This window comes from Piliocolobus tephrosceles, chromosome X, assembly GCF_002776525.5.
Source record: "Piliocolobus tephrosceles isolate RC106 chromosome X, ASM277652v3, whole genome shotgun sequence".
Taxonomy (NCBI): Eukaryota; Metazoa; Chordata; class Mammalia; order Primates; family Cercopithecidae; genus Piliocolobus; species Piliocolobus tephrosceles.
The window spans coordinates 1,271,726-1,298,622 of NC_045455.1; the positions used below are offsets into that span (position 1 = coordinate 1,271,726).

The 26,897-nt window shown below is 57.0% G+C and overlaps 2 protein-coding genes across 11 annotated transcripts in view; both read right to left on the bottom strand.

Moving 5' to 3' along the window:
* Window positions 1-3,720, bottom strand: part of LOC116418596 (guanine nucleotide exchange factor DBS-like) — a 149,393-nt gene extending 145,673 nt beyond the window's left edge. Inside the window, exon 1 of the mRNA XM_031934985.1 lies at window positions 3,651-3,720. Within this exon, the coding sequence (XP_031790845.1) occupies window positions 3,651-3,658 (8 nt within the window). The 5' untranslated portion in view covers window positions 3,659-3,720. The remainder of the gene's footprint in view (window positions 1-3,650) is intronic.
* A 7,621-nt stretch (window positions 3,721-11,341) lies between these two features.
* The window catches only part of ATP11A (ATPase phospholipid transporting 11A), a 185,964-nt gene continuing 170,408 nt past the window's right edge, over window positions 11,342-26,897 (bottom strand). The window contains exons 26-30 of one of the 10 annotated variants that reach the window (XM_031934964.1): window positions 25,902-25,967; window positions 24,620-24,723; window positions 22,207-22,372; window positions 17,477-17,580; window positions 11,342-16,246 (exon numbers count right to left, since the gene is read on the bottom strand). In XM_031934964.1, the coding sequence (XP_031790824.1) occupies window positions 17,488-17,580; window positions 22,207-22,372; window positions 24,620-24,723; window positions 25,902-25,967 (429 nt within the window). In that variant the 3' untranslated portion in view covers window positions 11,342-16,246; window positions 17,477-17,487. Of the gene's footprint in view, window positions 16,310-17,476; window positions 17,581-19,843; window positions 19,931-22,206; window positions 22,373-24,619; window positions 24,724-25,901; window positions 25,968-26,897 lie in introns of those variants that run through there. The other 9 variants (XM_031934969.1, XM_031934967.1, XM_031934966.1 and 6 more) reach the window with 9 other exon arrangements.

The following is a 26,897-nucleotide window of genomic DNA, read 5'->3' on the forward strand; positions in this document are numbered from 1 at the left end:
CCGATGGGGAGGGATCCCGAAGTGACCGATGGGGAGGGATCCCGAAGAGGGAAGCGGGAGGCAGGGCTGTGATGGACAAGAAGAGTCTCTCTGGAGATGATGGCAGCTGGGGACGCATGGACTTAAGGGGCAGGGAGGCTGTTTGGGCTTCTAGCCCGAATAGCTGGTGAAGTGACACAAGCAGCGGAATAGTGAACGGAGGAGGGGAGGCTAGTGCTGAGGGTCCCAGGGTGGGGGCACCATGGGGGAGTGGAGGATGCTGGGGCAGGAGGAGCAGGGCCTGGATGGCCGTGGGCCTTACCCCTGCTGCCGCCGCGTCTGGCAGGGTGGGCCTGAGGGAGGCTGTGAGTGGCTAGTGGTGAAAGGCTAGAGCTGGACTCAGTTCCAGCACCGGCCGAGCTCAGTTCACAGGGATGGTTCCTTTACTCAGCAGCAGTGTGGGCACCCCCAGGGGGCAGGCGGCCTCCTCTGCACACAGGCTCCAAGCAAACAAAACAAGCAGGCGCCCACCTCATGCCCCGTACCCAGCTTGGGTAGTGCACGGAGAGGATCAGAGGCCGTGGAGCACCTGTCCATGCTGGGGGAAGCCGCTGAGGACTGGGCGGACATTCCTTGGGCCAGGCATGTAGGGGAAGCAGTGAGCTCTCCGCCACACGGTGTATCCCATCCCAGGCCCTGGGCCCTGAAGATAGGAAGGTCCCCGCCGCCGCTGCACAGCTGCCACTCACGACACTGCGTCAACTCCAAATAGCCAGTATTAATACTAACGTGGTGTAGAGGTGGGGGCGACGGCCCCAGGACAGGCGGAGCTGGGAGAGCTTCCCTAAAGAGTGAAGGCTGCAAAGCCATGGCCCGGAGCTGGGGCGGGGGCCAGGGTCAGGGCGGGGTCAGGGCTGGGGCTGGGGCTGGAGCTGAGGTTGGATGGGCCACACGGCACCTCCAGGGCTGTCTCTGCTGCTGCAGGGTGAGAGGCCAGCTAGGCCTTGGCACAGAGCGGGTGCTGGGCTGACACCCCTGACTGCGGCCCTCACTCCGGTCCCCACTGCCAGTCAGCGCCGCCCTCACCCGGGCTCCACCTGCCACTCTAGTCCGCCCACCTGGGCACAGAAGCCGGCCTGTCCCCACAGGTGTTCCTGCTTTCTTTCTGCTGTTTCTCTAAGGAATGAAAAGTGAAGATGGAGACTGCGAAGAAAACACGGTTACCCCGTCTGGTTTCCACGCATCACTTTCTCACTAGATTTGCTTTGATTTTCTTACATCATGATGGAAATGTCAGTAATGCTCTTCAGTTCTCAACAGGCGGGGCTGCATGGCCCCCACAGGGCCTTACATCTTACATCCGGGATGCCCCACAGCTTCCCAGCTCCCGTTCTAGTGGCCGCTTGAGCCATCTTTGTCCCTGCTGTGACGACCCTTCAGGGCTCCGAGGAGATCCTGGGCATGCTTGAGGACGAGGAGTGGGGCTTCCTGTGAACCCCACAGAGCCGGCCGGGGCAGCCCCGATGCTCCACCGAGTCTGGTTCCTGCTGGGCTCCTGACCACTGTGTTCTCACCATGGTGGCCCTCACAGATGTCCAAAAGCTTCTCAGTGGCCATACAGTGTCCCGTATCCTACCGTGGGCTGAAAGCTCAGAGAGCTTCACTTTAGGAAGCCAGGAGTGACCCTGGTGATGTAGCTTTCCCAAAGAGGGGGTTGCCATGAACAGGCCATGTGAGTGAGAGGTTACCAAGGCCTCTGGATAAGACTTGAAATTCTCAAAGTGCCACTGCTGCTTCCAGCAGGCGATGCGCTAAAGACTCTGCCACCCGCACTCCAAGCTGGGGCCCTGTGCTCCACCGGCCTGGCCTCTCTCAGGGTGGGCTCCCAGCCAGCATGCCCCTGACCAGTGCCCTGCTGTCCTCTGAAGGACCCTCCACAGGGAATCCATTGGTGACTCAAGTTGGAGCCTCGAAACCCCACTGAGCCGGGCGCGGTGGCTCAAGCCTGTAATCCCAGCACTTTGGGAGGCTGAGACGGGCGGATCACGAGGTCAGGAGATCGAGACCATCCTGGCTAACACGGTGAAACCCCGTCTCTACTAAAAGCTACAAAAAACTAGCCGGGCGAGGTGGCGGCGCCTGTAGTCCCAGCTACTGGGAGGCTGAGGCAGGAGAATGGCGTGAACCCGGGAGGCGGAGCTTGCAGTGAGCTGAGATCCGGCCACAGCACTCCAGCCTGGGTGACAGAGCGAGACTCCGTCTCAGGAAAAAAAAAAAAAAAAAAAAAACCCCCCTGGTTCCCGCCGGAGGTGGCAGCCCCCTGCCCCCTCTGTGAGGTGAGAAGGTCTGTGGTGGGGCCCAGGAACCTGCACTGGGATGCCAGGGGCTCCTGTCACCAAGATGCAGCCCAGAGCCGTGCACCTGCCACATGAGAGTCTCGCAGTGTCCTTGGGAGCCAGTGCAGACAGTGAAGCGGGGGTGGGCTGAACAGAAAGCTGGGCTGCACCCGGAACCTCACAACTCCATCCTTCTGGTCACAGTGCTAACCATGGCTGCTCCAGGAGCCTCCGAAAATGATCCCAAATCATCTCAACTGGTGACAAAAGGCTGCCAACCGGTGGTGTTCTTGGCCAGTCTATCTACACCACTCATCTCCTCCACGCCCTCTGTCAATCGCAGGCCTTCTCCCACCACATTACAAACGCAAATTACATGGCTGTAAAGACAGGGGGGCCTCTCTTCTGAAGGGACCTTGGGTCACCAAGAGGCTGCCTTTCCAAGATAAACGTTCAGATTCCAGCCAAAGTCTTCCCTGGGGTCCTCGATGTGAGCAAGGGTGCATTTCCACAGCAGTGCAGACTGGGACCACCCAGTCCAGGACCAGTTAAAGGGAAACCTCAGGAGGGGGTCTCGGAGGGCGGTGGAGAGACCTGAATTCCAGAGAAGGTCAGACGTGCAGCTGCACACAGCCCTTTCATCTTGCAGCAAATCCAATCACCTTGGTGAGGGTGATGACTGTGCCCCTTTCCCCCTGCACCTGGCTGTGCCTGCAGGTCCTGAAGTCAGCACAGCGATGGGGGAGGCGGGCCATGGGGTCCCTGCCAAAGCCTGCAGGTTCCTAAGCTCACCTAACGTTGCAGACCCTTCACGGATTCCAGCAGTTTCCCACAATCTCAGGTTTCACAGCAATTCTGTGAGGCCCCCAGGGGAAGGGCCTCCCTCATTTCACAGACGGTGTGGGGGTTCGTGGGGAGACCCAACGTGGAAGTTTGAGCCATGGACGATGGGATCCCTGCACAGCCTGGTGAAATCGGGGACACCGGGACCCCTGCACAAACTGGTGAAGTTGGGACCTGGGAGGGCGGGGCCAGCCCCACAGGATGGGGAAGGGCTGAAGGAGAGTCCTGAGGGAGCCTTAAAACCCCCGTCTCCTGCCCACCTAGCTGCCAGCTGGCCCTAGAGTCCTCACTGCCCCCCCCCGCCAGGGCTGAGGGCTCGGCAGGCTCCAGGTGTCCTGTCCCCCCAGCTACCCATGGAGGCTGCAGAACTGACAATGCCTGGGTGTGCACTCCGCTCTCACCACCAGCCCCGGACCCCTCGCTCCACAGTTTGCATGTTAGGAACCCCCCAGGACTAGGGGCTCCTCCTCAGTCCCAGCACCCAGCACCCACCTGGCCATGTGGGTCTCCTGCCTGCCAGGGAGGGGCCACACCGACACTCTGCAGCCTGCAGCCCTGGGGACCTCACTTCTATTTTTGTGGCCAGCCGTGCTGGTCCCCGTGGCCACACATCCTGGGGCCTCCCACAGCCATGCCGGCACATCCTGCCTGGGCGGCCCGGGCCACCTTAACCCCTTCAAGGTCCCGGCTCTGTGAGGGTCATGCGGGCCACGCCCCCGGGCGGGAGTTTCCAGGTAGTGAGCCTGCCTGGGCTCCGGAGCCCCCTCTGGCCCAACCCTCCGGCAGGATCCTATATAAGGGTCTGAAGCCAGGCCAGGGCCCGCAGCTGGGAGAAGAGCCACAGAGGGCCCACCGCAACCAAGCCAGGTCAAAAGGGCTCCTAGGAGGAGTCTGCCCGGCCCGCGGTCCACGGCCTTCCCGCTGTCCGCTTGGGGATCTGTGGCCAAGGGGACCCTGGCCCGGGACAAGCAGGCAGATGAAAGATGCAGGTGTGGACCCGACCCCAGGCTACCCTCCGCTCCAGATTACCTAAAAACATTCCCCAGCCCGTCCCCAGCCACCAGATGTGGGCTCGACCCCAGCCTGACCCCAAGCTACCCTTCCTTCCAGCCCTGTCCCCAGGCGCCGTCCTGAGCACTGGCCCCCATCGCTCTCCCAGGGTGGCCTACGAGGTGCCCAAGGGAACGTCGGCAGAAGCGCGTCCAGGGGCTGACACCTGCCGGGAGGTGAGGCCCCCAGTGACAATGCGGAGGGGCCTGGGCGCCGGGACACTCGCGGGGGCTCCTCCACCGCCATTCCGAGCACCCCAGGCGCCTCGAGGTTCCCAGCGCAGGACACCGAGCAGCGGCCGCGGGGGCCGATCCCAGGCCGCCCTGACCGCGAGCCGGGTCCCAGCGCCTGTCCCCAGCCGGGCTGAGCGGGGCGCGGGGGAGACGGCCCCGCTCCGGGAGCGACCGCAACGCGCCCCGCCCGGCTCCGCCCCGCGCCCCCTCCCGTCACCCGCGCGTCCCCTCCAGGACCCGCCCCGCGCGCACCTGCCGCCCGTGGTGCTGCCCTCCCGCGTCCGCCGAGCTCCGCGCCCCGCAGGTGTCCGCGCGTCCTGACGCCTCCTCCCGGGGCCGCGCGGTACTGGGCGGGGGAGAAGGGGCGGGGCGGGGCGGGGCACGCGGAGGGCTGGAGGGGGAGGGGCGGAGAGGGGCCCGGAGGCGGGGGCGGGGCGGGGCGGGGGCCAGAGCCCAGAGCGGCGGGGGAAGGGCGGCGAGGCGGGGCCGTGGGAAGAGCCTCCCCCTCCCCCTCTCCCCCTCCCCCCTCTCCCCCTCCCCCCTCCCCCTTCCCCCTCCCCCTCTCCCCACCTCTTGCTCTCCTCACGCTTCCCCCTCTTCCTACCCCTCCCCGCTGTGCCCGAGACGGGGGAGGGGGCGACGGGGTGGGGGCGTGATGGGGGCTGGGGGTGTCGACTGTGGGGGCAGCGGGGCGGGGTCGTGCCTGAGGGGTGCAGTTCCTGCCACCTGGGGTCACCCTCGGCCCCGCCCAGAGGGGAGAGGGCTGGACAAGGGGACGGGTCGGAGGTCTTCTGGGGCCCAGGACTCACTTCCTTGGGCTCACCTGTAAAACGGGGTCCCACCTGCCCCCCTGGATCCAAGTCCCCTGGCAGGGAAGTTGTGTCCACTCTGAAGCCCCACAGGGACCCAGCTGCGATCGCCCTAGCTGGACCCTTCCCTGCAGCTTCCCAGGAGAAAGCTGGCGCACGTGGGACAGGGCTGGGGCCACTGGAATGTGGCCTAGCTGAGCTGACCAGCCTGTGACATCAGATAAGCCACTAACAAACGCTTCTGGCCTGTGTTCTCATCTGCGCAGCCGCAGCCGTCCCAGAGCGTCCTGGGGCCCACAGGTTAGTGCACACAGAGCTGCCAGCGTACCAAAGACAGATTACCAGCTAACTAGGTTAGCAGCAGAAATTAGGACCCCATATTTAGGTCCTAGGGTAGAAAGGGACAAGAACTCACCTCACTGCTCAGTACTGGAGTGAGTAAGGAGCCGCTGGTCTGTGGGTCACGGCACAGGACACTGGCCTCCGCCAGCGCGGCCTTACTGTGGTACCTAACAGTGCAGCAGAAGTTGTCTGCAAAAAAAAAAAAACTATAAAAGACTCCACCATTTAATTCTTGTGTCTTCTAACGTTCAGTGGAAACTGACTGATAACTTAAAAAAAAAAAAAAGTGAAGTGACATAAAAAGGTAAAATCATGGAAGATGCAGACCCAGCTACAGACTTTAGCACTTGCAGTTGGAGCTTTAAAACGTCTCCATTTAGTGGGTAAAAAGAGGAAGCCTGTTTGAATGAGATGAAAACAAAGCTCTGGCAAGAGGGAGATAAACATTAACCAAGCAGGCAGCGGGAAGTGCAGTCCACCGCGCTGTGCCCACCTGAGGTGAGAACACTGAGGACAGGCGTGTGATACACAGAGACAGACTGAGTTCCGGGAGGGGGGTGCCTGCACCGGAAGGAGGGTGTGTGGACCACGCCTGGCTGCAGAATTTCTCCTGGGGGAGCACACCTGCGTTCGGGTACTGGATCCTTGCTCCTGCAAGTCCGCTCCCTGGAGCAGCAGCAGCATCGGTGACCGTGCAGGGACCCCGGGCTCCACTCAGACCCGCGGGGAGTGTCTCCACTGGGGAACCCGCCCTCCCCAGCATGCAGAAGCCCTGCAGAGACCTGTGCAGGGGACAGGAGAGGGGTCCAGGGAAGGCCAGAACCTGCCAGCATGGGCAGGAAAAGGGGAGGCTGGGCTCAGGGAAGGAGGAGGGATGATTTGAGAGTGACAGGAAATTAAACCCAAGGAACTCCTTCAACCCAGTAACATTTCTTCACATAATTAGCCCCGGAGACAGGAAGGGCTTGTCACTAGCAATGCATTCAGGAGCTTTGAGAGTCGGACTGGAACAGGCTTTCCTTCTCACAGGTGCCAGTTAAAAAGGTCAGAGTGGGCCCACATGGTGTTTCTTACCTGTTTTTTGTTGGTTGTTTTTGGAGACCAACGCCCCCTTTCTCACGCTGGCATCAAAGACCCTCTGGTAACATAGCACATTCTGTCAGACTGTCAGACAGGCTGAATTAAATATCATTTAATTGAGCAATGAAAGTCCAAAGGGAGGCTGCCTGTGGGAACCCGCCCTGAGGATCTCCTGCAGGACGTGCAAGCAGATGGCACCGCAGCTGTGGAAAAGGAGGGGACAGGCAGTGACCCCAGCCAGCCACGAGTCCGCTTCACACATTTGTGCAGGGTGCAGGCTCAAACCCACAGATGCGTGGACAGTAGGCACCACACTGGAATGGACTTTGCCAGGAAGCAGGGATTTCCACCTGCTATCCTGAAAGCTGTCTCCGCCTGCACACCGTGGATGGGCATGGAGCTGGCCCGCAGCCCTCGGGGGACAGACAGACAGACAAGAAGCCAGAACGTCTTCTCCGTGAAAGAGTTCCGCCTTGGCACACAGTAAACCAATGCGGCGAAAATACAGAGGACAAAACCCCAAGACGTGTGTGCCTTCAGAAAAGGCTAGGGCGCATTCTAAAGTTGAGGCAATTCAAGAGGAAATTAATTCAGCCGAGGACAAAGGCCCAGAGCAGCGCATCACAGGCTGCCCGCGGTGTCCTGCTGGGGCCGAGCTTGTTAGGGCCAGGCAAGGCCTTTGTGCTCCATCAGCTTTCACAGCCTCAGAAGCCCAATGGGGCACAAGGAGATGACGTCACAAACAGGTTTCGCTGCAAGCGCAGCGGGAGGAGCAGAGACCTCAGGGAGAACTCCCATCAGGGTGTCACGGCCTACCAGCCAGCAGATCCCACAGGAGCTGAGGCTGCAGGGGAAAGCCGGACGGACGCCGCACTGTACCACAGCCACAGACTCCGCACACGTGTCTGGGCTCTGCACTTGGATGGGGGGAGTACGGCCTGCCTCTGTGGATTCCACGTAAGTCGTGCAACACAGCGAGCTCAGGTATCAGGCACCTGGGAAGCCGTGGCGCCCATGCCTGTGACCCCAAAGGCTGGAATCCTGCCAGGGCATCTCCGTGTGGTCACTGTGTCCTATAAGCAGTTTAGGAGGGTTCATCTGCTTCCAAATTGTTCCAATTTCTCGACTTAGTGTTGGAAACTTTACCACTGGAGATTAAACGCTTTATGTGAAAGCATAGCTCCCACAAAGAGGGAAAGAAAAGGGGTGATCGTATCTCAGGTGGAGGACACCTCTGCGCTCGCCTTACACAGCCAAGGAAGGCGGTGACAGCGTCCTCCCACCTACAGAGAAAAGACCACGGGGCCCCATTGTAAACCTGTAGCCACCTGGTTTGTCTCGGGATCTGTCCTCCTGTGCTGGAGACGTCGCAGGCAGACTCGGGCCTGGTCCTTCTGGAGTTCGGGGTGGCTGGAGGGAGCAGGACAGGCCTACCCTGGCCTCTTCCAGCCCCCAAATCTGCACAAACCCTGCCTAGACAAGACAGCGGTACTGTCCCTTCCTCGACCCCTCCTCCAGAATGAAGGCGCCGAGGTCTTGGCTTCTCAGTGCCCAGGTGCCATCCAGCTCTGCCTCACGGGCTCCAGCTGTACAAGCCAGTCCTTGTCCCGAAACCTCTGGCCAGGGTGGTCTGGCTGGCTACAGCCTACTGGCACCCAGCACCTGGAATCCTCACGGGGAAGTTAAGCCGGGCAGGGGCCCTGTGTCTGTGTCCAGCCAGCCCCATGGTCACTGAGTCCTTCCTGCACCCCACACCCCGTGCTGGACGCAGGGCTCGGCCTGGAGCAAGGCAAAGTCTCTCACTTCTTGGAGCTTACGTCTCAGTAAAAATAGACAGAAAATAGGTTAATGAACACAGACACAGCCTCCCATCGGGGTGAGATTCATGCTGTGAAGGCAAAGAACGCAGACCAGGAGGGTAGGTGGGGCGGTGGCCTGCGCCAGGGCCCGCTGGGAAGCAGAGCCAGACAGGGCCCAGCCGTCCCACGAGGGCCCAGGAGCCGTCCAAGGAGCGGGAGGCAGATGTGGGTGTGTGCGGAGACAGAGACAACAAATATCGCCACCTTTTGGGGAGAATTTTGCTAAAACGAGGTGAGAAACAAGAGCCGAGCCGGGCTGGGAGGGTCAGGGAGGGTTTCTGTTTGAGACTCTCCTGCTGCTCCGATGACTTGGCCGACTTGGCCGTTAGGAAGACAGTGATGCCGCCACAGAGACGGCGAGAGGTCACCCGGCCGCCACAGCCCGCCCCTCCCCCTAGGGCGACAGTGAGGGGTCACCTGCCCGCCACGGCCTGCTCTTCTATTAAACACTGATGTCTTAAGAAGTCAGGAAGCCATGAGATGAGTGAGATGCTGATTTCAGCCCTCCCTTCATGCGTGCTGCCTCGGCTCAGCCTCTGTGGGGCGGCTTGCCTGTTGCCGTGTGTCTGGCTCTGCCCTGCCCTGAGCAGGGGCCCCGCGTGGCTTCCTGGATGCCTTTGCGGGTTGGGGATGCCCCGGACCCTCTCGGTCCACTGCAGTCACCCAGGTTGAGCCACTCGGACCGATGGCAAGTGAGCTCTCCTGGTGGGTTCCAGGTTGTCATCCAAAGAGCAGCCATGGCCCTAAACACCCCTCCAACCCCACCCCACCTCCACGCAGGCCCGAATCCACCCGCAGGCCACTGCCCTGCAGGCTGCCGCGGCTGCTCCCAGGTGTGACCGCCCTGAGGCCGGACGAGGCGTTTCCATGGACCCTCAGAACGGAGTGTTGGGGGTTGAATTGTGGCTTCCAAAGAGAGATGTTGGAGTGCTAACTCCCAGTGCCTCAGAACGTGACCTTGGTTGGAGACGGGGTCTTCATAGAGGGGACCAAGCTAAAAGGAGGTCAGTGGGGCAGGCCCTGACCCCAGTGCCACGTGGAGAGCGCCCAGAGGAGATGCAGGCAGAGGATGGGGCGGGGCTTCCACACCCAGGGAGACCCGGGGGTTAGTGCACAGACGGCCTCTGCAGTGCGCTCACAGGAAACACGTATTCCACCCACGCTTTGGAGACAGGGACATGGCTCTTCTTCTCCTAGCAAACAACTTTTGATTCCAACTTTTATTTCTTCTCCGGGCTCCATCCTCCTTCTCCATCTCTCTCCATCCCAGGTGCTGCTGGCATGTCCCCTTTGCCGGGACACCGGAGGACACCCGAACACACCAGCCTACCTGTCAGAGCCTGGAGGCTGCCCCAAGCCAGCATCTGTGGTTCCACATGAGCTGAGGGCCATTTTATGCCGGCCTCACTCTCCCTCCAGCCCTTCTGGGCGTGGCTGGCCTTCCCCCATCCCCCCGAGCCCTCCCAGCAATCCTGTCCCAGGTGAGAGAACGAGGCTGGCATGGAACAGCCCTCAGTTGACGTGGGGAGCAATGGATGCCCTGGGCGGGCTGGTGGATGCCAGAACACCCTGGAGACACCTGAGGACGCCCCGAAGACACCCGAGGATGCCCCAAGGACACCTGAGGACATCTGAGGATGCCCCGAGGACCCCTGCGGATACCCCAAAGACACCTGAGGATGCCTGAGGATGCCCCGAGGACACCTGAGGATACCCCAAGGACACCTGGAGTATGGAAAGGTAAAGATAAGCCCACATGAAGATGCTGAGAAGCCAAGGAACGAGAGGAAAGCATTTCAGAGAAACCAGGAAACAAGAGGAAAGCATTTCGGGGAGAATCCAGGGCAGCTGTAGGTTCATTCACCCCACAGATGCCTTTGGAGCACTGCCTGTGTGCTGCCTGTGAAAAGTAGCCCCTGACTTTGTGGCGTTCAGGAGCCAGCAAAAGTCCCATGTTTAGAATTCCAGCCTGCGAGCCAGGGACCCCGCTGTCCCCCCCCGGGGTGTTTCCCAGGTGGCCCTGAGCTGAGACTCTGTGGAAAGCAGGTGGCTGAGCAGGGAGAGGAGATGTGGCCAGGTGGGACTCAGGCACCAGCCGCCAGGGATGCTCTAGATTTCACCCCAAGGCCCCTCTCCAGGCGCCCCAATGGAGCCGGGATCCCAGGAGTTGGACCCTGGTGGCGTTTTGTTTTTGAAGTTGGTGTTTCCAGACAAGACACAAAACTGCAGAGTATGACATGGCCAGGCCGGGTGGGGACTCGAGAGGACGAGGTCAGGGTTGGGACGAGGCCACGGCCTCTGGCCCAGGGGGCATTCCGGGGGCTCCGTGGCAGCACTCAGAATTCTGCCAGGGCTGGGAGTGGCAGGGGGCAGGGAAATGCCCTCTACTTCAGAGTGGGAAAGGCTGGGTTCAGCCAACAGAGCTCAGGAGGCTGAAAGGCCTGAAGGAGCCTGGGGTTTGGTCAAGAGGGAGAATTGGGATGGAAAGGGGGCACCTAGACCCCAAGAATGAGGTGGCAGGTGGGGGCTTGGCAGAGGTCAGGGAGGAGCTCCTGGTGGGGACGGACCAGAAGGTTGGGAAACCCAGTCCTGTGCAGGCTCTGGAGTCCAGGGCAGTCAGCACAAGGGCCCCATACCTGGCACACCTGGTATCCCTGCAGGGGGGTGGCGGCCGAGGGAACAGCCAGGGCGGGCCCACACCACCCACACCGGGCTTGTCACCTTCATCCCACACAGAAGCACGCTGCAGAAGTGTTCTGACTGTCCAGTTTCTAACAGCAGAAAATGTACACACCACTCATGTGATTTTCTTTATAAAGAAACTGAAGCAGATTTTTATTCTTTATTGCAAGCAGATTCAGGTCTCCTGCTTAGATAATCTAGAGAAAAGTCCAATATAATATTATCAAGTCAGTTTATCTACAGAAATAAAAGTTAAAAACAGGAGCATACAAAATAAACTTTACAGAAATGTTAGATTTGGTTTAATTTATATTTTAACTTTTCAAAGCAGATTAATGAATTATCAGTTAAATGTTACTGCGTGGAGGCTTGATTTATGTTAAATGCACCTACTATGTTTAATTATTTAAAAATAAACTCCAGTATTGATGATGATGACAGCTATGGATACCATTCCTATTAAATACATTTTTGAAGACCTTCTTTTATTACATTACATAATGAATAGACATTTTAAATGGTAACGCAGACATTATAATTTTAAGTCAGACACAATATATGTATATTAAAATTCTGTATATTTTGATAAAGTAAAAAATAAAGCTATATAAATTGATCTTTAGATTTTTTCTGCAAAAGTAGAATCACACTTTCATGACACTTCTAACACATCCCCGTCAAAGCTGCTTATAGACACAATATCAGAAAGATTTTCATTCCAGTTCACCCGCCTTTAGCTTAAAAAAAAAAGATTGCATTTGCCAACTGACATTTTTCCTGTTTTTAAAGTTACAAATGGGTAACTTCCTAAAGAAATGTAGGATGCAAGGACCTGCATATCAAGCCGTTAGACACTGAGCTGCCAAATAAATAACATTAACATTAAATAAAAGTGGCTGCATTATTCAATACTAGTCAGTGCAAAACACATGAGCTGAGTGGTCTGAAGAACAAGGCTGGAGGTTTCCTGCTACGGCACCGGACCCCTGGCCAAGGCTTAACTCAGAGCAGTCACAACACCCTGTCTAAACATTTGTTTAAACGCTCAGCAAGCCAAGCGGATGGTCACCCTGTTGGAGAAGCTGCGGCATCTGGCCTCCTCCCTCGAGGCGCTGTGGCCTGCTTGTCCGCCCCATCTGCTCAGACACAGGCTGGGTTGATTGGGGCTTTAGGAGGCCACGGCCCTTCCCAGCTGGCTCGTGGCAGAAGACTGGCCGTGCTCCTGTGTGCAGGGATGAGGTGCGGCATGGGCGTGGCCAGTCCTGCTGTGGCCACCTGGTATAGGGCTGAACCAAAGGCAAGTTTCGGCTTGTGGGGCTGGACCTCCCTGAAGGGGAAAGGATCTTGTCCAGGGCACCAAGCACTGCCCACAGAGCAGCTGGTGTAAGTGAAGCTGCGACCTCACCCCCGGGTCTGCTCTGCAAAGCCTCGACATTCTGCCAGGAGGGGACTCTGCATCCCAGGGAGGCGTGGGCTACGAGCCCCATCTTCCCATGCCCGGCCACAGGCTCCTCACAGGGGCCCTCAGGAAGGAGGATGCAGTGCAGGACACCAGGACAGTGTGCACTTGCTTGTGGCACATGTGCACACGTGTGTGCGTGTTGGCGTGTGCGGGAGCCTGCATGTTTATGGTGTGTACATGTGTGGGAGCTCACGTATTGTGTGTGCACACGTGTTTACGCCTGGGAACTCATGTCTGTGGTGTACACATGCATGTGCATGTAGGAGCCTGTGCGTGTTTGGGGTGTGTACATGTGCATGTGTGCTCATGTGTGCAGGAGCCTGCATGTTTGTAGTGAATGTACATGTGCATGTGTGTGTATGCATGTGTACAGGTGTAGAAGCTCATATGTCTCTCTGGTGTGCATACACGTGTGTGTGAGCAAGCCTGTAGGAGCTTCTATGTGTGCTTACATGTACATGCATGTATCACGCATCCGTGTGTAGGAACTTACACCATTCATGGTATGTGCACATGCATTGTGTGAAGGATGCACACGTGTCTGTGGTATGTGTACACATGTGCATGTACTGCATGTATGTCACACATGCTTTGGTGTACATACACGTGTGTACGTGTCACTCACTTGTGTACATGTTTGTGTGCATGCATGTGTGCAGGAGCTTGCATGTTTGTGGTATGTACATGTACATGTGTATGCATGTGTTCCCGTATGCAAGCCTGCAAGTGGACATGGTTATGAGTGAACGTGGAGCCAAGAGCCCGGGACACACATGCAGCAGGCCCACTGTGCCTGTCTGACACGGTCTGTGGCAGGGACTGGGTGTGAATCAGCGACTGTGTCTGACCAACATGCTGAATTACAAATTGATAATTTATTAACCTGTGCAGCAGCAAATAAGATTTTCAAAACTCGACAGAGTGCTCAAAGTTGACATTACTTGCTTCAAAGTTAGTTTAAGGCAAGTAAATACTAACTACTGTGAGGTGGAAAATTGTGTGCAGACCCTGCCGTGTCGCTCACTGAGTCTTCTCATCCTTTAGTTTTTATCTCAGTGTCGCTCACTGAGTCTTCTCATCCTTTAGTTTTTATCTCAGTGTCGCTCACTGAGTCTTTTAGTTTTTATCTCATGCCCCTTATCGATTTCAAATGATCAGGTACATTCATTTAATAATTTCCCAAGCAATTTTTTAAAAGACATTTGGGAGTGTGCAAAAGTTTAGTGACTTTCACACTAAGACTTGTTGTCAGAGGTACATGGTGACTATCTCCACACAGGCAGAGCTGGGACCCAGCTTACTAAACCTTCACGTGAGAATCTTCTATTTTTAAGGCTGAAGGATGGAAATTAACAATGAAACACAGAAAGCAGAGGAAATTGCAACAAATTGTAAAGAAAAAGTATAGCAAATTATCGTACCTTAAATATGCTGTTGAACTAATCACTGCCACCAGAAATACCAAGAAAGGAAGAGGTGTGTGTAGAGAATAAAATCAAATCTGAAAATTCACATTCATCAGAGATTGGAACATTCAGTCAAAACTCTCACCAGAATCTAAATGTAAAGTGGCCAAAATTACATAAACTTAAAAATGAAAGCTTTAAAAACCTATTTTTAAAATTAGACAATATGTTAAATAAATGAATAAAAGAGATATAAACAGCTATGAAAATACTTCAGTGCAAAGGCAATTTTTAGATTTCTAAAAAAATACATTACAAATAATTTGTTAACTGAACATACAGAGAATCTGCCCCCCATACAGGTATTACATTTATGCCCATATTGGGTTCTTAAAAAGGGCTGTAAAGATGCACACACCGTCGTCTGCGGGGGTAGCGTGGGCAGGGCTGCCAAGCCAGGGCGGCCGCAGGAGGCCCTCGGGACAGGGTGGAGTCCTCCCGTGCTGTCTGCTCAAGCGGGTTGCTCACGACCCTCATCTTTGGTGTGGTGTTTATTTGTCACCGTAGTTTATCCCGACCACTGTGTTCACTGTTCTTACCGCCAATTTATCCTTCAGTTCAAACAAATATTGTACAGGTCAAAGATTATACAATCAAATGGTGAAATCTGAGCTTCCAGAAACACCTACCGTCGAGCACCTCGGAAACACCCTCTGGGTTTCGCCTGCCGGAGCCCGTCTGACGGCGTGGCCAGCGTGGCTCCGGGCGGGCGTGGCCAGCGTGGCTCCGGGTGGGCGTGGCCAGCATGGCTCCGGGCGGGCGTGGCCAGCGTGGCTCCTCCTCCAGCATCTGGTACTTTCCTGAAAGGCAGCAGTACCAAACCTCACGGTGAAATGTCTTCTTTAAGGACCATTAAGGCTACGTCAAAGATTATTTCTAGAAAGAGAAATGCCAGTACAGAGAGCAACAGGGACTTTGTATCACAGCAGCCCTTGGGTTGCTAACCCACCCAGAGCAGCGCTGGACAGAATCCCAAGACAAAGGAGAGCCCTGCGTGGGGACGTGGGGATGTGGGGACAAGGGGACGCAGAGCCCGGCGGGCGGAGCTGCAGTGTGGGAGGCGGGCGGAGGTGCGGTGCTGCCTGCTGGGAACCACCCCTGTCCTGTGGGCCGCCCCCATCAGCCCGAGACAGGTTCAAGGGCACCAACACCACCTTGGTGGTGACCCCTCCACGGGGACAAAGGATGTCTGCCTATCAGTCAAGTATCTGTCTCCTGGCCCTCGCACCCGCGAAATCAACATGCTCCTGTAACAGTGGACTGACAGCTCCGTGCTCTGGTGAGTGGCCGATGGACATCCTGGCACTTGTGCTGCAGGGCTGGAAGCCACTGGCGTGGCCTTGTCCTCCCACATGGCACTGCTTTCTGCACGAGGCGATGATGGGGAGACCGAAACTCAGCGGGCCCCGACACACAGGGCAGACAGGCCTGGACTGAACCACAGGGAAGCCGCTCCCAGATGAGCAGGGCATGCCGTGCGTCCGCAGGGATGACGGTATCCGAGTGACCCGGCCCTTCCCACAGCATGAGGATTGGAGGGTTGTTGAGGAAAGGACGCACCGCCACGGCTCCACCTCACCCTATGGACGGCATGGGTGGCGGCCGGGCAAGCAGGAAACAGCAGCAGGTATCCACACGTGGGCCACCACGGGGGCCTGGACGGCTCTTCTCTCCCAGCGACAGCAAAGGCCGATGATGGTAGGTGGTTGAAGACATGGGCCTGGGGGAACGGCCTCTGCACGACACCACACAGGGTGCGTCAGCAGGATGTCCCTTCTGAGTCGAGCCGAATGCCCGGGGGCCACCAGTGTGGCTCAACAACTGTAGCGCTGGGTCTAGGCGGCCTGTGACCCCCCTCCTTGCCTGCTGGGGGCAGGAAGAGGCGTGTGCAGTCTCCACAGGCTTAGGACCATCCATCACACGAGCATTTGCACACGGGACCCAGGGCAGCTGTGACTCGGGCTGGAACTGCCGTGGTGACGGGAACCACTGAGGGTGGGTGAGGGCTCCACGGACACCTTCCCCTTCCAGGCCGCGAGTGTCACCTGCTGAGAGCGGGAGCTGTACCAGGCGGCCGAGGGACAGGTGCTCTGGTAGCCTGGGCTCTGCAGAGAGGCAAGAGGGGTGAATTCTGAGTCGCGGTCCCGAGGCTGTGCGCACCCATTCTGCTGAGAGAACGAGACACATGGTCAGTCTCAGGGATCCCCACAGGGCTGCTTGGGGTGACCTGGGCCACTCTGGGATGCACTCACTACCATCGCCTCCTGTGGGAACTGCTAGACTCAGCTCAGGACACGGCCTCATCCTGGGGGCAGGCCGGGCAGGATCCACCCCACTGGAGAAGCCACACGGAGGCAAGGGGTCTCTGTCTAGGAATGAGTGCCTCTCCCTTTCGGTACCAACAGTGGCCGTCCCCGTCCCACCATCCCAGGGAAGAACCCAGGGACCCCAGGGATGCAGGCCATGGACAGGAACCTATGAGCTTCCTCCCTCTAGCTGGCTTCCTGTGCAGTGAGAGCTCGAATGCCACACCAGTACCCAGAGACCCTCGAACAAAAGGCGAACTCAGTGCCCCAGAGAGGGCAGTCCCCACCCTGCAGGGACTGGGCTGATGGAGAACTGGACATGCTCGGCCTGCGTCCTGTTGGCATGTTGCCTTGGGTGTCACCACATGGATGGGGCCTACATGGCTTCTGACAGCCCACTGGGGCCCCGGACGTGCAAGGGCCCTGCAGGTCTGACCAGCGAGGGGAGCGGCAGGAGGCTGGCAGCACGCATCTGTCTGATGGGGGGCCGTCCCCGGGTCAGCCCACTTTTAGACCAGCATTTCCAGTGCCGGAAATGCTGGCAGGAGCAGGTGTCTCTGTGGCCTCCATGTCTGTCAGAGAGGCGACAAGCTACGTGCTCCGGCTGGCACACAGACGACCTGCACTCCCACTGCCTGGGCTCCAGTTCCACACAAACCACGCGATATCCACGTCTGCTTTCAAAGCAGGCTCCTTCCTGAGAGGCCTTTTAGGTGAAGCCGTTTCCCCCAAGGACCAGGACTGTGAGCCTGTATCTGACGAAGCTGGGCCCGGTCAGGCTGCGTGCTATGTGCGGGGGGAGTGTGCACGTGTGTGGGTGTGCACAGCATGTTCCATGTGTGGTCCGCGTGCCCTCAGGCGTGTTACTTACCTGGGACAGCAAATGCATGTGTGTGTAAAGAGAGCTGCTCTTTTTCACCGTGAACCTTTGTTATCAAAGACAGCACAGCACAGCACAGCAAAACTTTGGAGGAAAAACAGGTCTGACAGTCACAGCACACGGGCGGCACGCAGCAGCCGCACAGTTACCTAGCGTGGAGCTAACTGCGCCTTGGCCGCCGTAGGAGGTCCTTCAGGAGGGGCCCGTCGCTGCTCTGTGCGGCCTGGACTGGAGCCTTGTGCTTCACGCCCCTCTGCAAGGCGAGGAAAGACACTGAGCAACATGGGCCACGCGGGGCTGCTGAGCCGGCAACCACGAGCGCCAGGAGCGCTCTGGCCTCTGCCTGCACCATCCGTGGGACCCCAGCAGGAAGAGGCTCTAAGCCTCTGTTGGAGTCTGCATGGGGTGCCACGGAGCGGCCAGGGCAAGGGCTCAGGGGCGTCTTGGGAAAACACCGTCCCAGCAGGGCCGCTCCCAGGAGGATCCAAGCCCAGAACTGAGAGACAGCGACAGGCTCAGGGACAGGCCACGGCCCCTGCGGGAGGCAGAGGGTCCAAGGTCCCTCAGCCGGAAGGTCCACCGGGCACCTCTGGAATCCTGGAGCCACATGTTCAGCCACACACCCACTTCCATGGCAGACAGCGAGCCCCAGGAGCCGCTCTGCCAGGGCCCTGCAGCAGAGTGTCCTGAGGCCAACGTGCTCACAGAGCTCCACTGAGATCTTATAGCCCAGCCTTATTCAAGGAATGCGGGAAGAGTGGGAGCTGAAGAACTGCGGGCTTGGAAGTGCGGAAACGCAGGTCCAAATGGGCAGACGCCCAGGTGAGGAGCAGCAGGAAACAAAGGAGGAGGCTGCCACCCTTCCCGGCGACAGTGATGGAGAAGTGAACTGCATGCAGACACGCAGAGATGCCAGCACAGGCATATATGTGCGAATCGCACATATATATACGTCAGGCCTGTGATGCTTTTCTTTTCCATAGGAACATATGAAAACAAAGCCATCCTCTGGAAGTAAAATTTGCCCCACGTGAGGGCGACTGACATGTTTATTCCTCCAAAGTTTTGCGGAGTGCAGGTGGTCTCAGCACCACGGTGTGTTCCTGTGTGTGCCGGGCACGTGCTGGCTGCAGGCGCTTTGTGTTCAGGTGCGGACACCGGCCCTGCCTGCGGGGGTCACGCCAGGGCCCGAGGCCTCGCAGGCGGCAGGAGAACGAACCTCTGTGCCACTGTCTCTACACAGCCGGACTCAGCTTCTGCACGTGCTCAGAAGCAAACCAGCTCTCAACAAACTACATCATAGTTAGAATGCATATTTTTAGCCTACAGTTGGCATAATTTAATTAGTTTCATAAGGACCTCCTATGAGTTATTAAAGTGTTCCTAATAATTTCATCCCAAATGTTTTCAAGTACAGAAATGGTGAGACGAAATTCTGCAATTTAATCTAACAAATTCTGATGACACTAAATTAGAAAAATTTTGATTCCTATTAATTGCTTGGACTTAAAAAAGGACCATTTTGTCAGTTATAAATCGTGTTTAAAATATATAGAAGATGCTGTTATTAAAGGGAAAAAAAGCCCTTTTCTGCTCTGGGCATTTTTCTAGGCTGCATTTGGTAAAACAGTAAAATACCAAACACGCATTTTCAGAGCATCATTAATTTGGAGGCACGTGTGAATGCGGGCTTTGGTGCCGGAGCACACGGCTGAAAGACAGAACGCGACTTCAGGACGGCACGCAGGCCCCTGCAATCTCGGCTCTGACCACGGATGCCACCGCAGGAAAATGGCATGGGAATGCCTCTACGCTGCCCAGAAAGGCCAGGGTTGTCATTTTTAAAGCATATTATTAATAGAAAGCTTTCAAAGAGGTCTTCATTCAAAAAACAGTAAAAAGAGAATTTGGTCAAACATCTGACACCAAACGCTTCTGTCCCCTTTGTCTCCAGCTGCGTGGCTCAGCCTGGCTCCCCTTTCCTGAAATGTGCGTGGGTCCTGAGCAAACCTGTTATCCCAGCTGTCCTCAGTCTTTCCAGCTGCAGAGGGGCACAGAAGTGGGTGCGTGAGGGAGGAGGCCTTGTGATCCACACTCCACAGGCTGCGGAGGGAAGGGTATGTGAGCTCAGGGCCTGGATGACCTGTGAATTGCGAACTCTCACACCTTCCTGCTTAGGATTCCTACATAGGAACCTCTCTGACACCTGTGTGAGGGGTCATGTGGCCGGCTCTGCGCTGTCACCTGTGTCTGAACCCTCACAGGTGGGTTCTGAGGCTGCCTGGACACTGAGGGAGAAACCCTGGTTAACTGTGACTGATGGAAAGCACAGCTCACGATCAGTCTGTGCATGTGAAGGTGTAAGTAAGTGGTGGGGCTTCCTGACGTGGGGCTGTCGTGCCCAACGCCTAGCGGATACTGCGTGGGAGTGCGTGGACTTGGGGCTCTGGTGACGGGCATGGCCCTGCTGCCCCGCGTCTACCATCCCAAGCGTGCGGAAGGCAGAGGAGCATCACCTTGTTCCATCAGAAACTCAGGCTGCTGGAAGTCTGAGAAAGCATAAAGATGGTTGACTGCTCGACAGAAAGGCACTGGCTCTTAGTCTGAGTCCCGAGGTCAGCGGCCACGCACACAGGGGTGTGTGAACAAGGTGTGGGGATTTAGGCAAAGTGGTCGGAAGACGGAAGGAAACAGGAAGGAAAGAAACAAGAGACAGAGCTGAGTTAGTCAGAGGCTCGCCACCATGTGCACGTTCTTCTGGCCACTCTAGGTGGACACTGGTGCCCCCCGCCATGACCCGCCAGCCCCCCCCACTCCCTGCTTTATGCCTTCTGCAGGTCCCACGGTGTGGCTGTTCACAAGGGTTGCTGAGGCTTTTGTGGGATGCAGAGACCCACAGCAAAACGGGCTCCTGAACAAAGGGTGGGGCGGGGAGGGTCCTCACCGGCATTCCCAAAGTGCCCCAAGACCCGCCCACCCCGGAGATGTGCCGCAGAGCAGAGGGCCTGTGGTCAGACGCATCTGGGGGCGTGGCCCTCAACAGCCCCGACTCTGGAGGCTGCGTGCACACTGTCATGCAAGAGCCCAGACTTCTGTGGGGAGAGGACGTCCTGACCCCCCGAGTTCAACTCCTGCCTGCTCAGGCATCTCTGACCAAGCACCTCTGCAGCCACACGCACCCAGGGGCCAGGTGGGGCCGAGACTCTCGTAAATCTCAAGCCACACCACTGTGGCCACAGCTAGGGGCCCAGCAGACACCCCCAAGCTGGACCTGTTCTCAGGGTCAGACCCACAGCCCTGCTGTCTCCTCTGTGCCTTGTGTCCTTGTGACATGCGTGTCTGCCACGTCCCCATGTATGGGATGTGGTTATGAACACGTGTTCCATGCACAGAGCCCTGTCATGAACACGTGTGCCCGCTGTGGAACTGCACAGCTAAAGGGCTCAGGAACCAAAGACCGTGCTTACAGAAAAGTACCACTGGAGAGCTGCTTCTTGGGCCACAGGCAGGGCTGGGCAGTGGCTGCTTGGGGGCAACGAGTTTCCCCTGAAGCACTGGGGGCCGTGGAGTCTCAACCTGGGCCCTGGCTCCTGCTCCCACTGGCTCCTCTCCCTGCAGAGCAGCTGACATGCAGGTTCTGCTGCGTTTCTCCTGCCGTGGTACCTGAGTCAGTGGGGCTGTGTGTGGACATTTTCACTACGCTGAGTGGGGGTCTCTTCACCACGAATTGTGCTCGCTCTGATTTTACGAACTGTGGCAGGAGGCGTGAAGGAGGGAGTGCCGGGAACTGGCGGCACCGGTCTCAACCTTTTAAATCGGCACCAACGTCCCAAGAAAGCTCTCCAGCCAGGGTCCCACTCTGCTTGTCAGAGGTGGGTGGTGGGTGGGGCTGCGCCCCTAAGGGAGGGCGACCTGTGTTCCCTCCCAGCACGGCAGCACTGCTGGGAGCCAGCCCCCAAGGGTCTGAGCTGCGTGAGTGAGTCAGGGCTGGGGCCCCGGGCCCCTCGCTTCCCGTCTTCCTCCCAACTGCACCGCTGTGTCCACCCTGGGCGGCCTCACACCCTGAAGGAGCGGCCACTGCCGGGGGCCTCCCACCCCTCGCTTCCCCACCGGGCTTCGGCACTGCCCAGTCCAGGCCCCACCTCACAGGGTGATCATAAATTCCAGGGATGAAACTTGAAAACCCGCATTGTTAACAGAGTCCCGAGGGACTGTGACAGGTGCAGCGGCCCTCCGAGGACAGGCAGGCTTCCTGGTAAAGCAGCGGAGTAGGGGACGTGGTCACTGCCTCTGACTTGGGGTTGAGCTTGGAGCCAGAGCCCAGCTGCTGAGAAGGATGGGGGGCCAGAGGCCAAGTCCTCACACCTGCCGAACCCTCTGCACCTGGGGGGGGCACTTGGTATCGTCATGTCTTCCCCGCACCCAGAATTCTGCTTGTGACTAAAACTTGGGAATGTGGAAAATAAACAGCCCCACCAATACCAGCATCTCCTGATACAGATGCTACCGTTTCCAGCCAAATTTACCATCCTTAAAAATTACGTAATTTAACCTTTTAAAGTAATGATTAATTTTAAAACAGGGTTGCATTTACATGAAATAATTTGCATTTTGTATTAGTCTTTTTTCGCTTATTTGTGTCTTATTTCAGATTACTGTTTAATCTGAATGTTTAGGTTGAAACATAAAATTAAACATCAGCCATCTCAAATTTACCTGATGTTTAAAATCATGTATCATTAAGAAACTCATTAGTGATACCTGAACTGATCACGTTTTATGAAATCCAAACCTTTCACACTATCTTTCAAAGTGGTCATTTCCTAGTCCCGAGGCCAGGGCCCTGAAGCACCCCTGCCCCGCTGGGGAAGCTCCGTACCTGGACTCTCTCTGTTGCTGTCGGCCACAGCTGCCGGCACAGGACTTTCTTGAGGACGTCAGGAAGGAGGCTGATGGTCACCAGCAGCACGATGGCCAGCCAGGCAGGCCCGCTGGACAGCATCTGGATGAACACGTAGTACATCCTCTGGTAGTTGAGGAATGGCCTGAGGGGCAGGGAAGAAAAGCCGTTGGTGAGGCAGGTACTCCCTGGGGCCGGCCTCTCTCCACGCTGGAGAGGGCGTTTGTTCTGGCAGTTCACACTTTTGTCAGTGAGAGACGCTTGGCAAGCCACGGAGCCTGCTCTGAGCTTATCTTATAAAAAACAAATGCTGAACCTCCCGGTAATGCTGGGGTAACAGGAATGGGAGAAGGAATTCTATGAAGTCATCTCAAAGGGAACACAGAAGTCTCTGAAGTTCAGTTTCACAGAAGTAAAAAAACAAAGGGATTGAAATAGGGATGTTTTTCTATCTCGAAGTCTCGGATGGGAAGGACGTGCCGAGCACTGGTCGTCAATACAGAGCAAGCAATGACTTCTCTCCCAAGAAAGAGGATAATACAAAGCTGTCTGTGTCAGCTCCATGAGGGAGGCTGGCAAGGACGCAGGGACTGGTGACCTGCAGCCAGCCTGAGTCCACGGGTCCACGTCTACACGGCCAGCCTGAGTCCACGGGTCCACGTCTACACGGCCAGCCTGAGTCCACAGGTCCACGTCTACACGTGACTTCCAGTAATGTTTCCTGGTCGCCTTTCACATCCCAGGCACTATGGACGGTGGTAGAGACACAGAGACAGGGCCCCACCTCCAGGAAGCACAGTGAGACTGGCGTGTGGACAACAGGAGGGCAACGGGAGCAGGGCGTGGTGGGTAACGGGAGGGACGTCCCTGGCAGGCCTGGGACGGGGCTGGAGGCACCACGAGGCGCTGGTGGTGGGCGGGAGGATGGGGTCTCATCACCAAGCGGTGGTGACCTGGTGAGCTCCCAGCACGTCAGAGACACGGGAAACAATGTGAGCGGCCACGGTTCTACCAAGGCTGGCGGGCTGTGGCTCCTTGGTTCCAAAGCCCAGGAGCTGGTCAGAGAGGTTTTGGGATGGAATCTCCCTCTTACAGAGTCACGGCCTTCAGGGCTGCTAGGATGGCCGGGCTCTCTGGAGCTGGGCTGGGCTCTCCAGAGCCAAGCAGGTTCTCTGGGGCTGGCAGGGTGACTGAAATCCTGGAAGTTCCTGGATTCCTGGAAGTTCGGCTCTCATCTCATCTCTGGGACTGTGTAATGCAACCCGGGGCCACCAGGGGCCACTGGCTGAACGAGGTAAGAGGCAGGGATGCTTCCTGAGCTGAGAATTCGGCCCAGGTCAGGGGCCCTGAGGGATCCCGAGAAGGTCGCTGGCTTTCCCTAGGCCGGCGACTGACCCCAGGTCTGCAGAGGGCTGTGGCAGACGCTGCTGCGCGGGGGCTGAGACTGGGACCCGGTCCTGGGCCCACCACCCTGCGTAGTTTCCTGGCTTACGGCAACAGTCTCTGAACACCCTGCCTATGTCGCTCTCACCAGCTCAACATGCAGCCGCCGTGGGGTTTTTAAAAGAGCCACCGAACGCTGCTGTGCTCTGCCTACAGCCCTCCAGTGACTTGACTGACCATGACAGCCTCAAGCCAGGATCCTCACGGCCGGCGGTCCAGGAGGCCACCCTGCCTGCTCTGCAGCCTGGTCCGGGCCAAGCCAGGATCCTCACGGCCGGCGGTCCAGGAGGCCACCCTGCCTGCTCTGCAGCCTGGTCCAGGACCCTGTCCGCCGGCCACGGCTCCCACTCACCGAGGACCTCCTCCCACCCGGGACGGCGTGCCTGCTGCTGCTCCCCCGAACCAGAGGCTCCCCCAGGAGTCAGGCTGCTGCGCGCAAGGTCCAGCCCCACCATGCCTGGGCCCCATCTTGCTGTGAGGCGTGAGGACAGAGTGAGACAGGACCTGTCGAACGCCTGGCGGGTGCTTCGCTGTGGGAGGCAGTCACCAGCGGGGACGTGCTGGGATGATGGTCTTCTTCTTCTTACAGGTTTCAAATGACTTTCTGAGAAGTCATCTCTGGCCTTTTCATCTGACATAGGTCCCCTGGTGTAGAATCCTGGCTGTTCCTCCAGATAACTCGTCACAAGCTGTTACCAGTTAGTCTCTCTCTTCCCTGAAGGTGCAAGTCACAGGAGCAGGCCCTCCCCCCGTGTCTGGCCCCCGACTGTATCCCAGGACCCCGCATGACGCCCAGCACACGGTACACGTTCAACAAACACTGGCCCCAACCAACGAGGCTGCACGGAAAATGTGTCTTCAACCCTTGATAAAAAAATAGTGCAGGACTATTAAGGTAATAACAATCACGTGATATTTATCAGATTATCAGCTACTTATAGATATTTACCAGATCACTCCTCCCCAGAGAAGTGAAAAGACGACGTAGAACAGCAGCGACCCCCAGATGACGAAATGGTTGATCCAAGTCCAGTAGTGTGTGTCTAACGCAAGCTAAAAGGAAAAAAAGGGCAGGTAACGGTGTCACCCGAGCAGTCAGAATGATCGTGATGGGCAGGACAGAGAGCCGGGGCTGATGAAAGACTAAACCAAACACAGACCCAGCAGTGACGGCCCAATGCCCGCACAAAAACGCTCAGGAAGACAAAGGCACACCTCACACTGCCCGTGGAGAGGAAGAACTTGGGGACGCCACAGCCCCGGGTCCCGGGGAAGGGAGCCATGGATGCATTTCCCAGATGGCGGCATGGGGGCCACAGACCAAGGTGTTGTTTATATCACCACCGAAGAAAGTCATTCAGATTAAGGTGTTATGTCACTACCAAAGAAAGTTACTTTTTAAAAATTTTTTTGACACAGAGTCTCCCTCTGTCGCCCAGGCTGGAGTGCAGTGGTGTGATCTCTGCTCACTGCAACCTCCACCTCTCAGGTTCAAGTGATTCTCCTGCCTCAGCCTCCCAAGCAGCTGGGATTACAGGCGCCCGCCACCATGCCCAGCTACTTTTTGTTTTTAGTACAGAAGGGGTTTCGGCATGTTGGCCAGGCTGGTCTCGAACTGCTGACCTCAGGTGACCCACCCGCCTTGGCCTCCCACAGTGCTGGGATTACGGGCGTGAGCCACTGTGCCTGGCCAGAAAGTTACTTTAGAGTCAGGTGTTGTTTATATCACTATCTAAGAAAATGACCTTAGGAATGCTTCGGTATCAGTTTTTAAGACTCAGTCTGATAGGTTTTGAGATTTCATAATGATACACAGTCTGTATAGAACTTCACTGGACTTTAAAAAGAGTAAAATTTTCCAAAATACATTAATTTGTTTCAATTCAAATGTATTTTGATGGCGCTGGCGGGGAGGGCTACCTGCCACTGAAAAGAATTCTAGCCTGAATTCTTTCTGAATTCTCTCACGAAGCAGCAGTTCGCTCCTGAGGTTACCTTCGGTGTCGCTCTGGGGTCTGCAAGCGGGGTGGCAGGGTGTACTGAGTCTGTGCATTACTTGTCTAAACAGCAAGACGATGCCCGGGGGTGCCCCAGGAGCCGGCCTGAGCTGCGTGCAGAGTGGCTTCCAGCCTGGGTACGGAGTTACAATTCAGGGAGCTCAGAGCGGGTGAGGCCTACCCTGCAGGGGTTCACTGTGGCTGGGGGAGGAATGTGAGCGCGAGACCACTTACCTTCAGTGTGACTGTGAACACCATCACAGTGAATACCAGCGTCCCAAATGTCCAGTTTCCAAATATCTGTTTGGGGAAAACAGTCCAAGTCATCTCGTTTTTATGTACTTTTTTTTCTCTTTCAAATCAAGAGTTTTAGAAAACACACCTCATTTTTCTTGCGTGCCAACACTTCAAACCCCAAAGATACAAGCACTAAATTTTCTTATTACCACATAACAGAAGATGCAGCAGCCCCCCAGAGCACGGCAGGACGCCCCCGTTTCCCGGCTGCATCTCCCACCACCAGTTCTGCGGCGCGGTGATGGGCTCAGGGCCTGTCTGCCTGCAACCCTCTGCCCGCTCTTGACACTGGCCCTGCTCAACGCTCTCGGTCACAACGAACGTCGGTCCCAATGTCTCAAACTGAGCACAAAAATTCCCGCACAGCTGGCATTTAAAAATCTGTAATGCAAACTCGGGTACACGTGAACCTCCTTTTTCTGTTCTGTGTTTTACGCAGAAGAGACGGTTGCCCGATTACCCAGCTACATTCCACAGGTTTCAGGAATAAACTCATAGATGGTGTCTGTTCCCTTCTGAACTCAGCTCAGACTCCTGCCTGCTGTGGAAGAACAGCGGCGGGAATGTTCTGCGAGTCAATGATCAGGGAAAACATCCGAGGCACCAGGCGGAGGTGGAAGCGCGGGGCTTCCCTCCGGGGAAACTGCCTCGGGACAGGGAAGACAAGCAGCAGACAGGACAGGGCTGGACAGAGGCTGCCCCACGTGCAGCCAGAGCCACAGATCCACCAGCAGCCACGCCCAGGTGGCCGCGGAGGAGGGAAGGTCCGCAGGACCCATGAGCTGCCAGCAGCACAGACACAGGTGGACCTGGGAGGACCACGCACCCGACCTGGGAGGACTGCACGCCCGACCTGTGAGGACAGCACACCCAACCTGGGAGGACCGCACGACCTGTGAGGACAGCACACCTGACCTGTGAGGACCACGCACC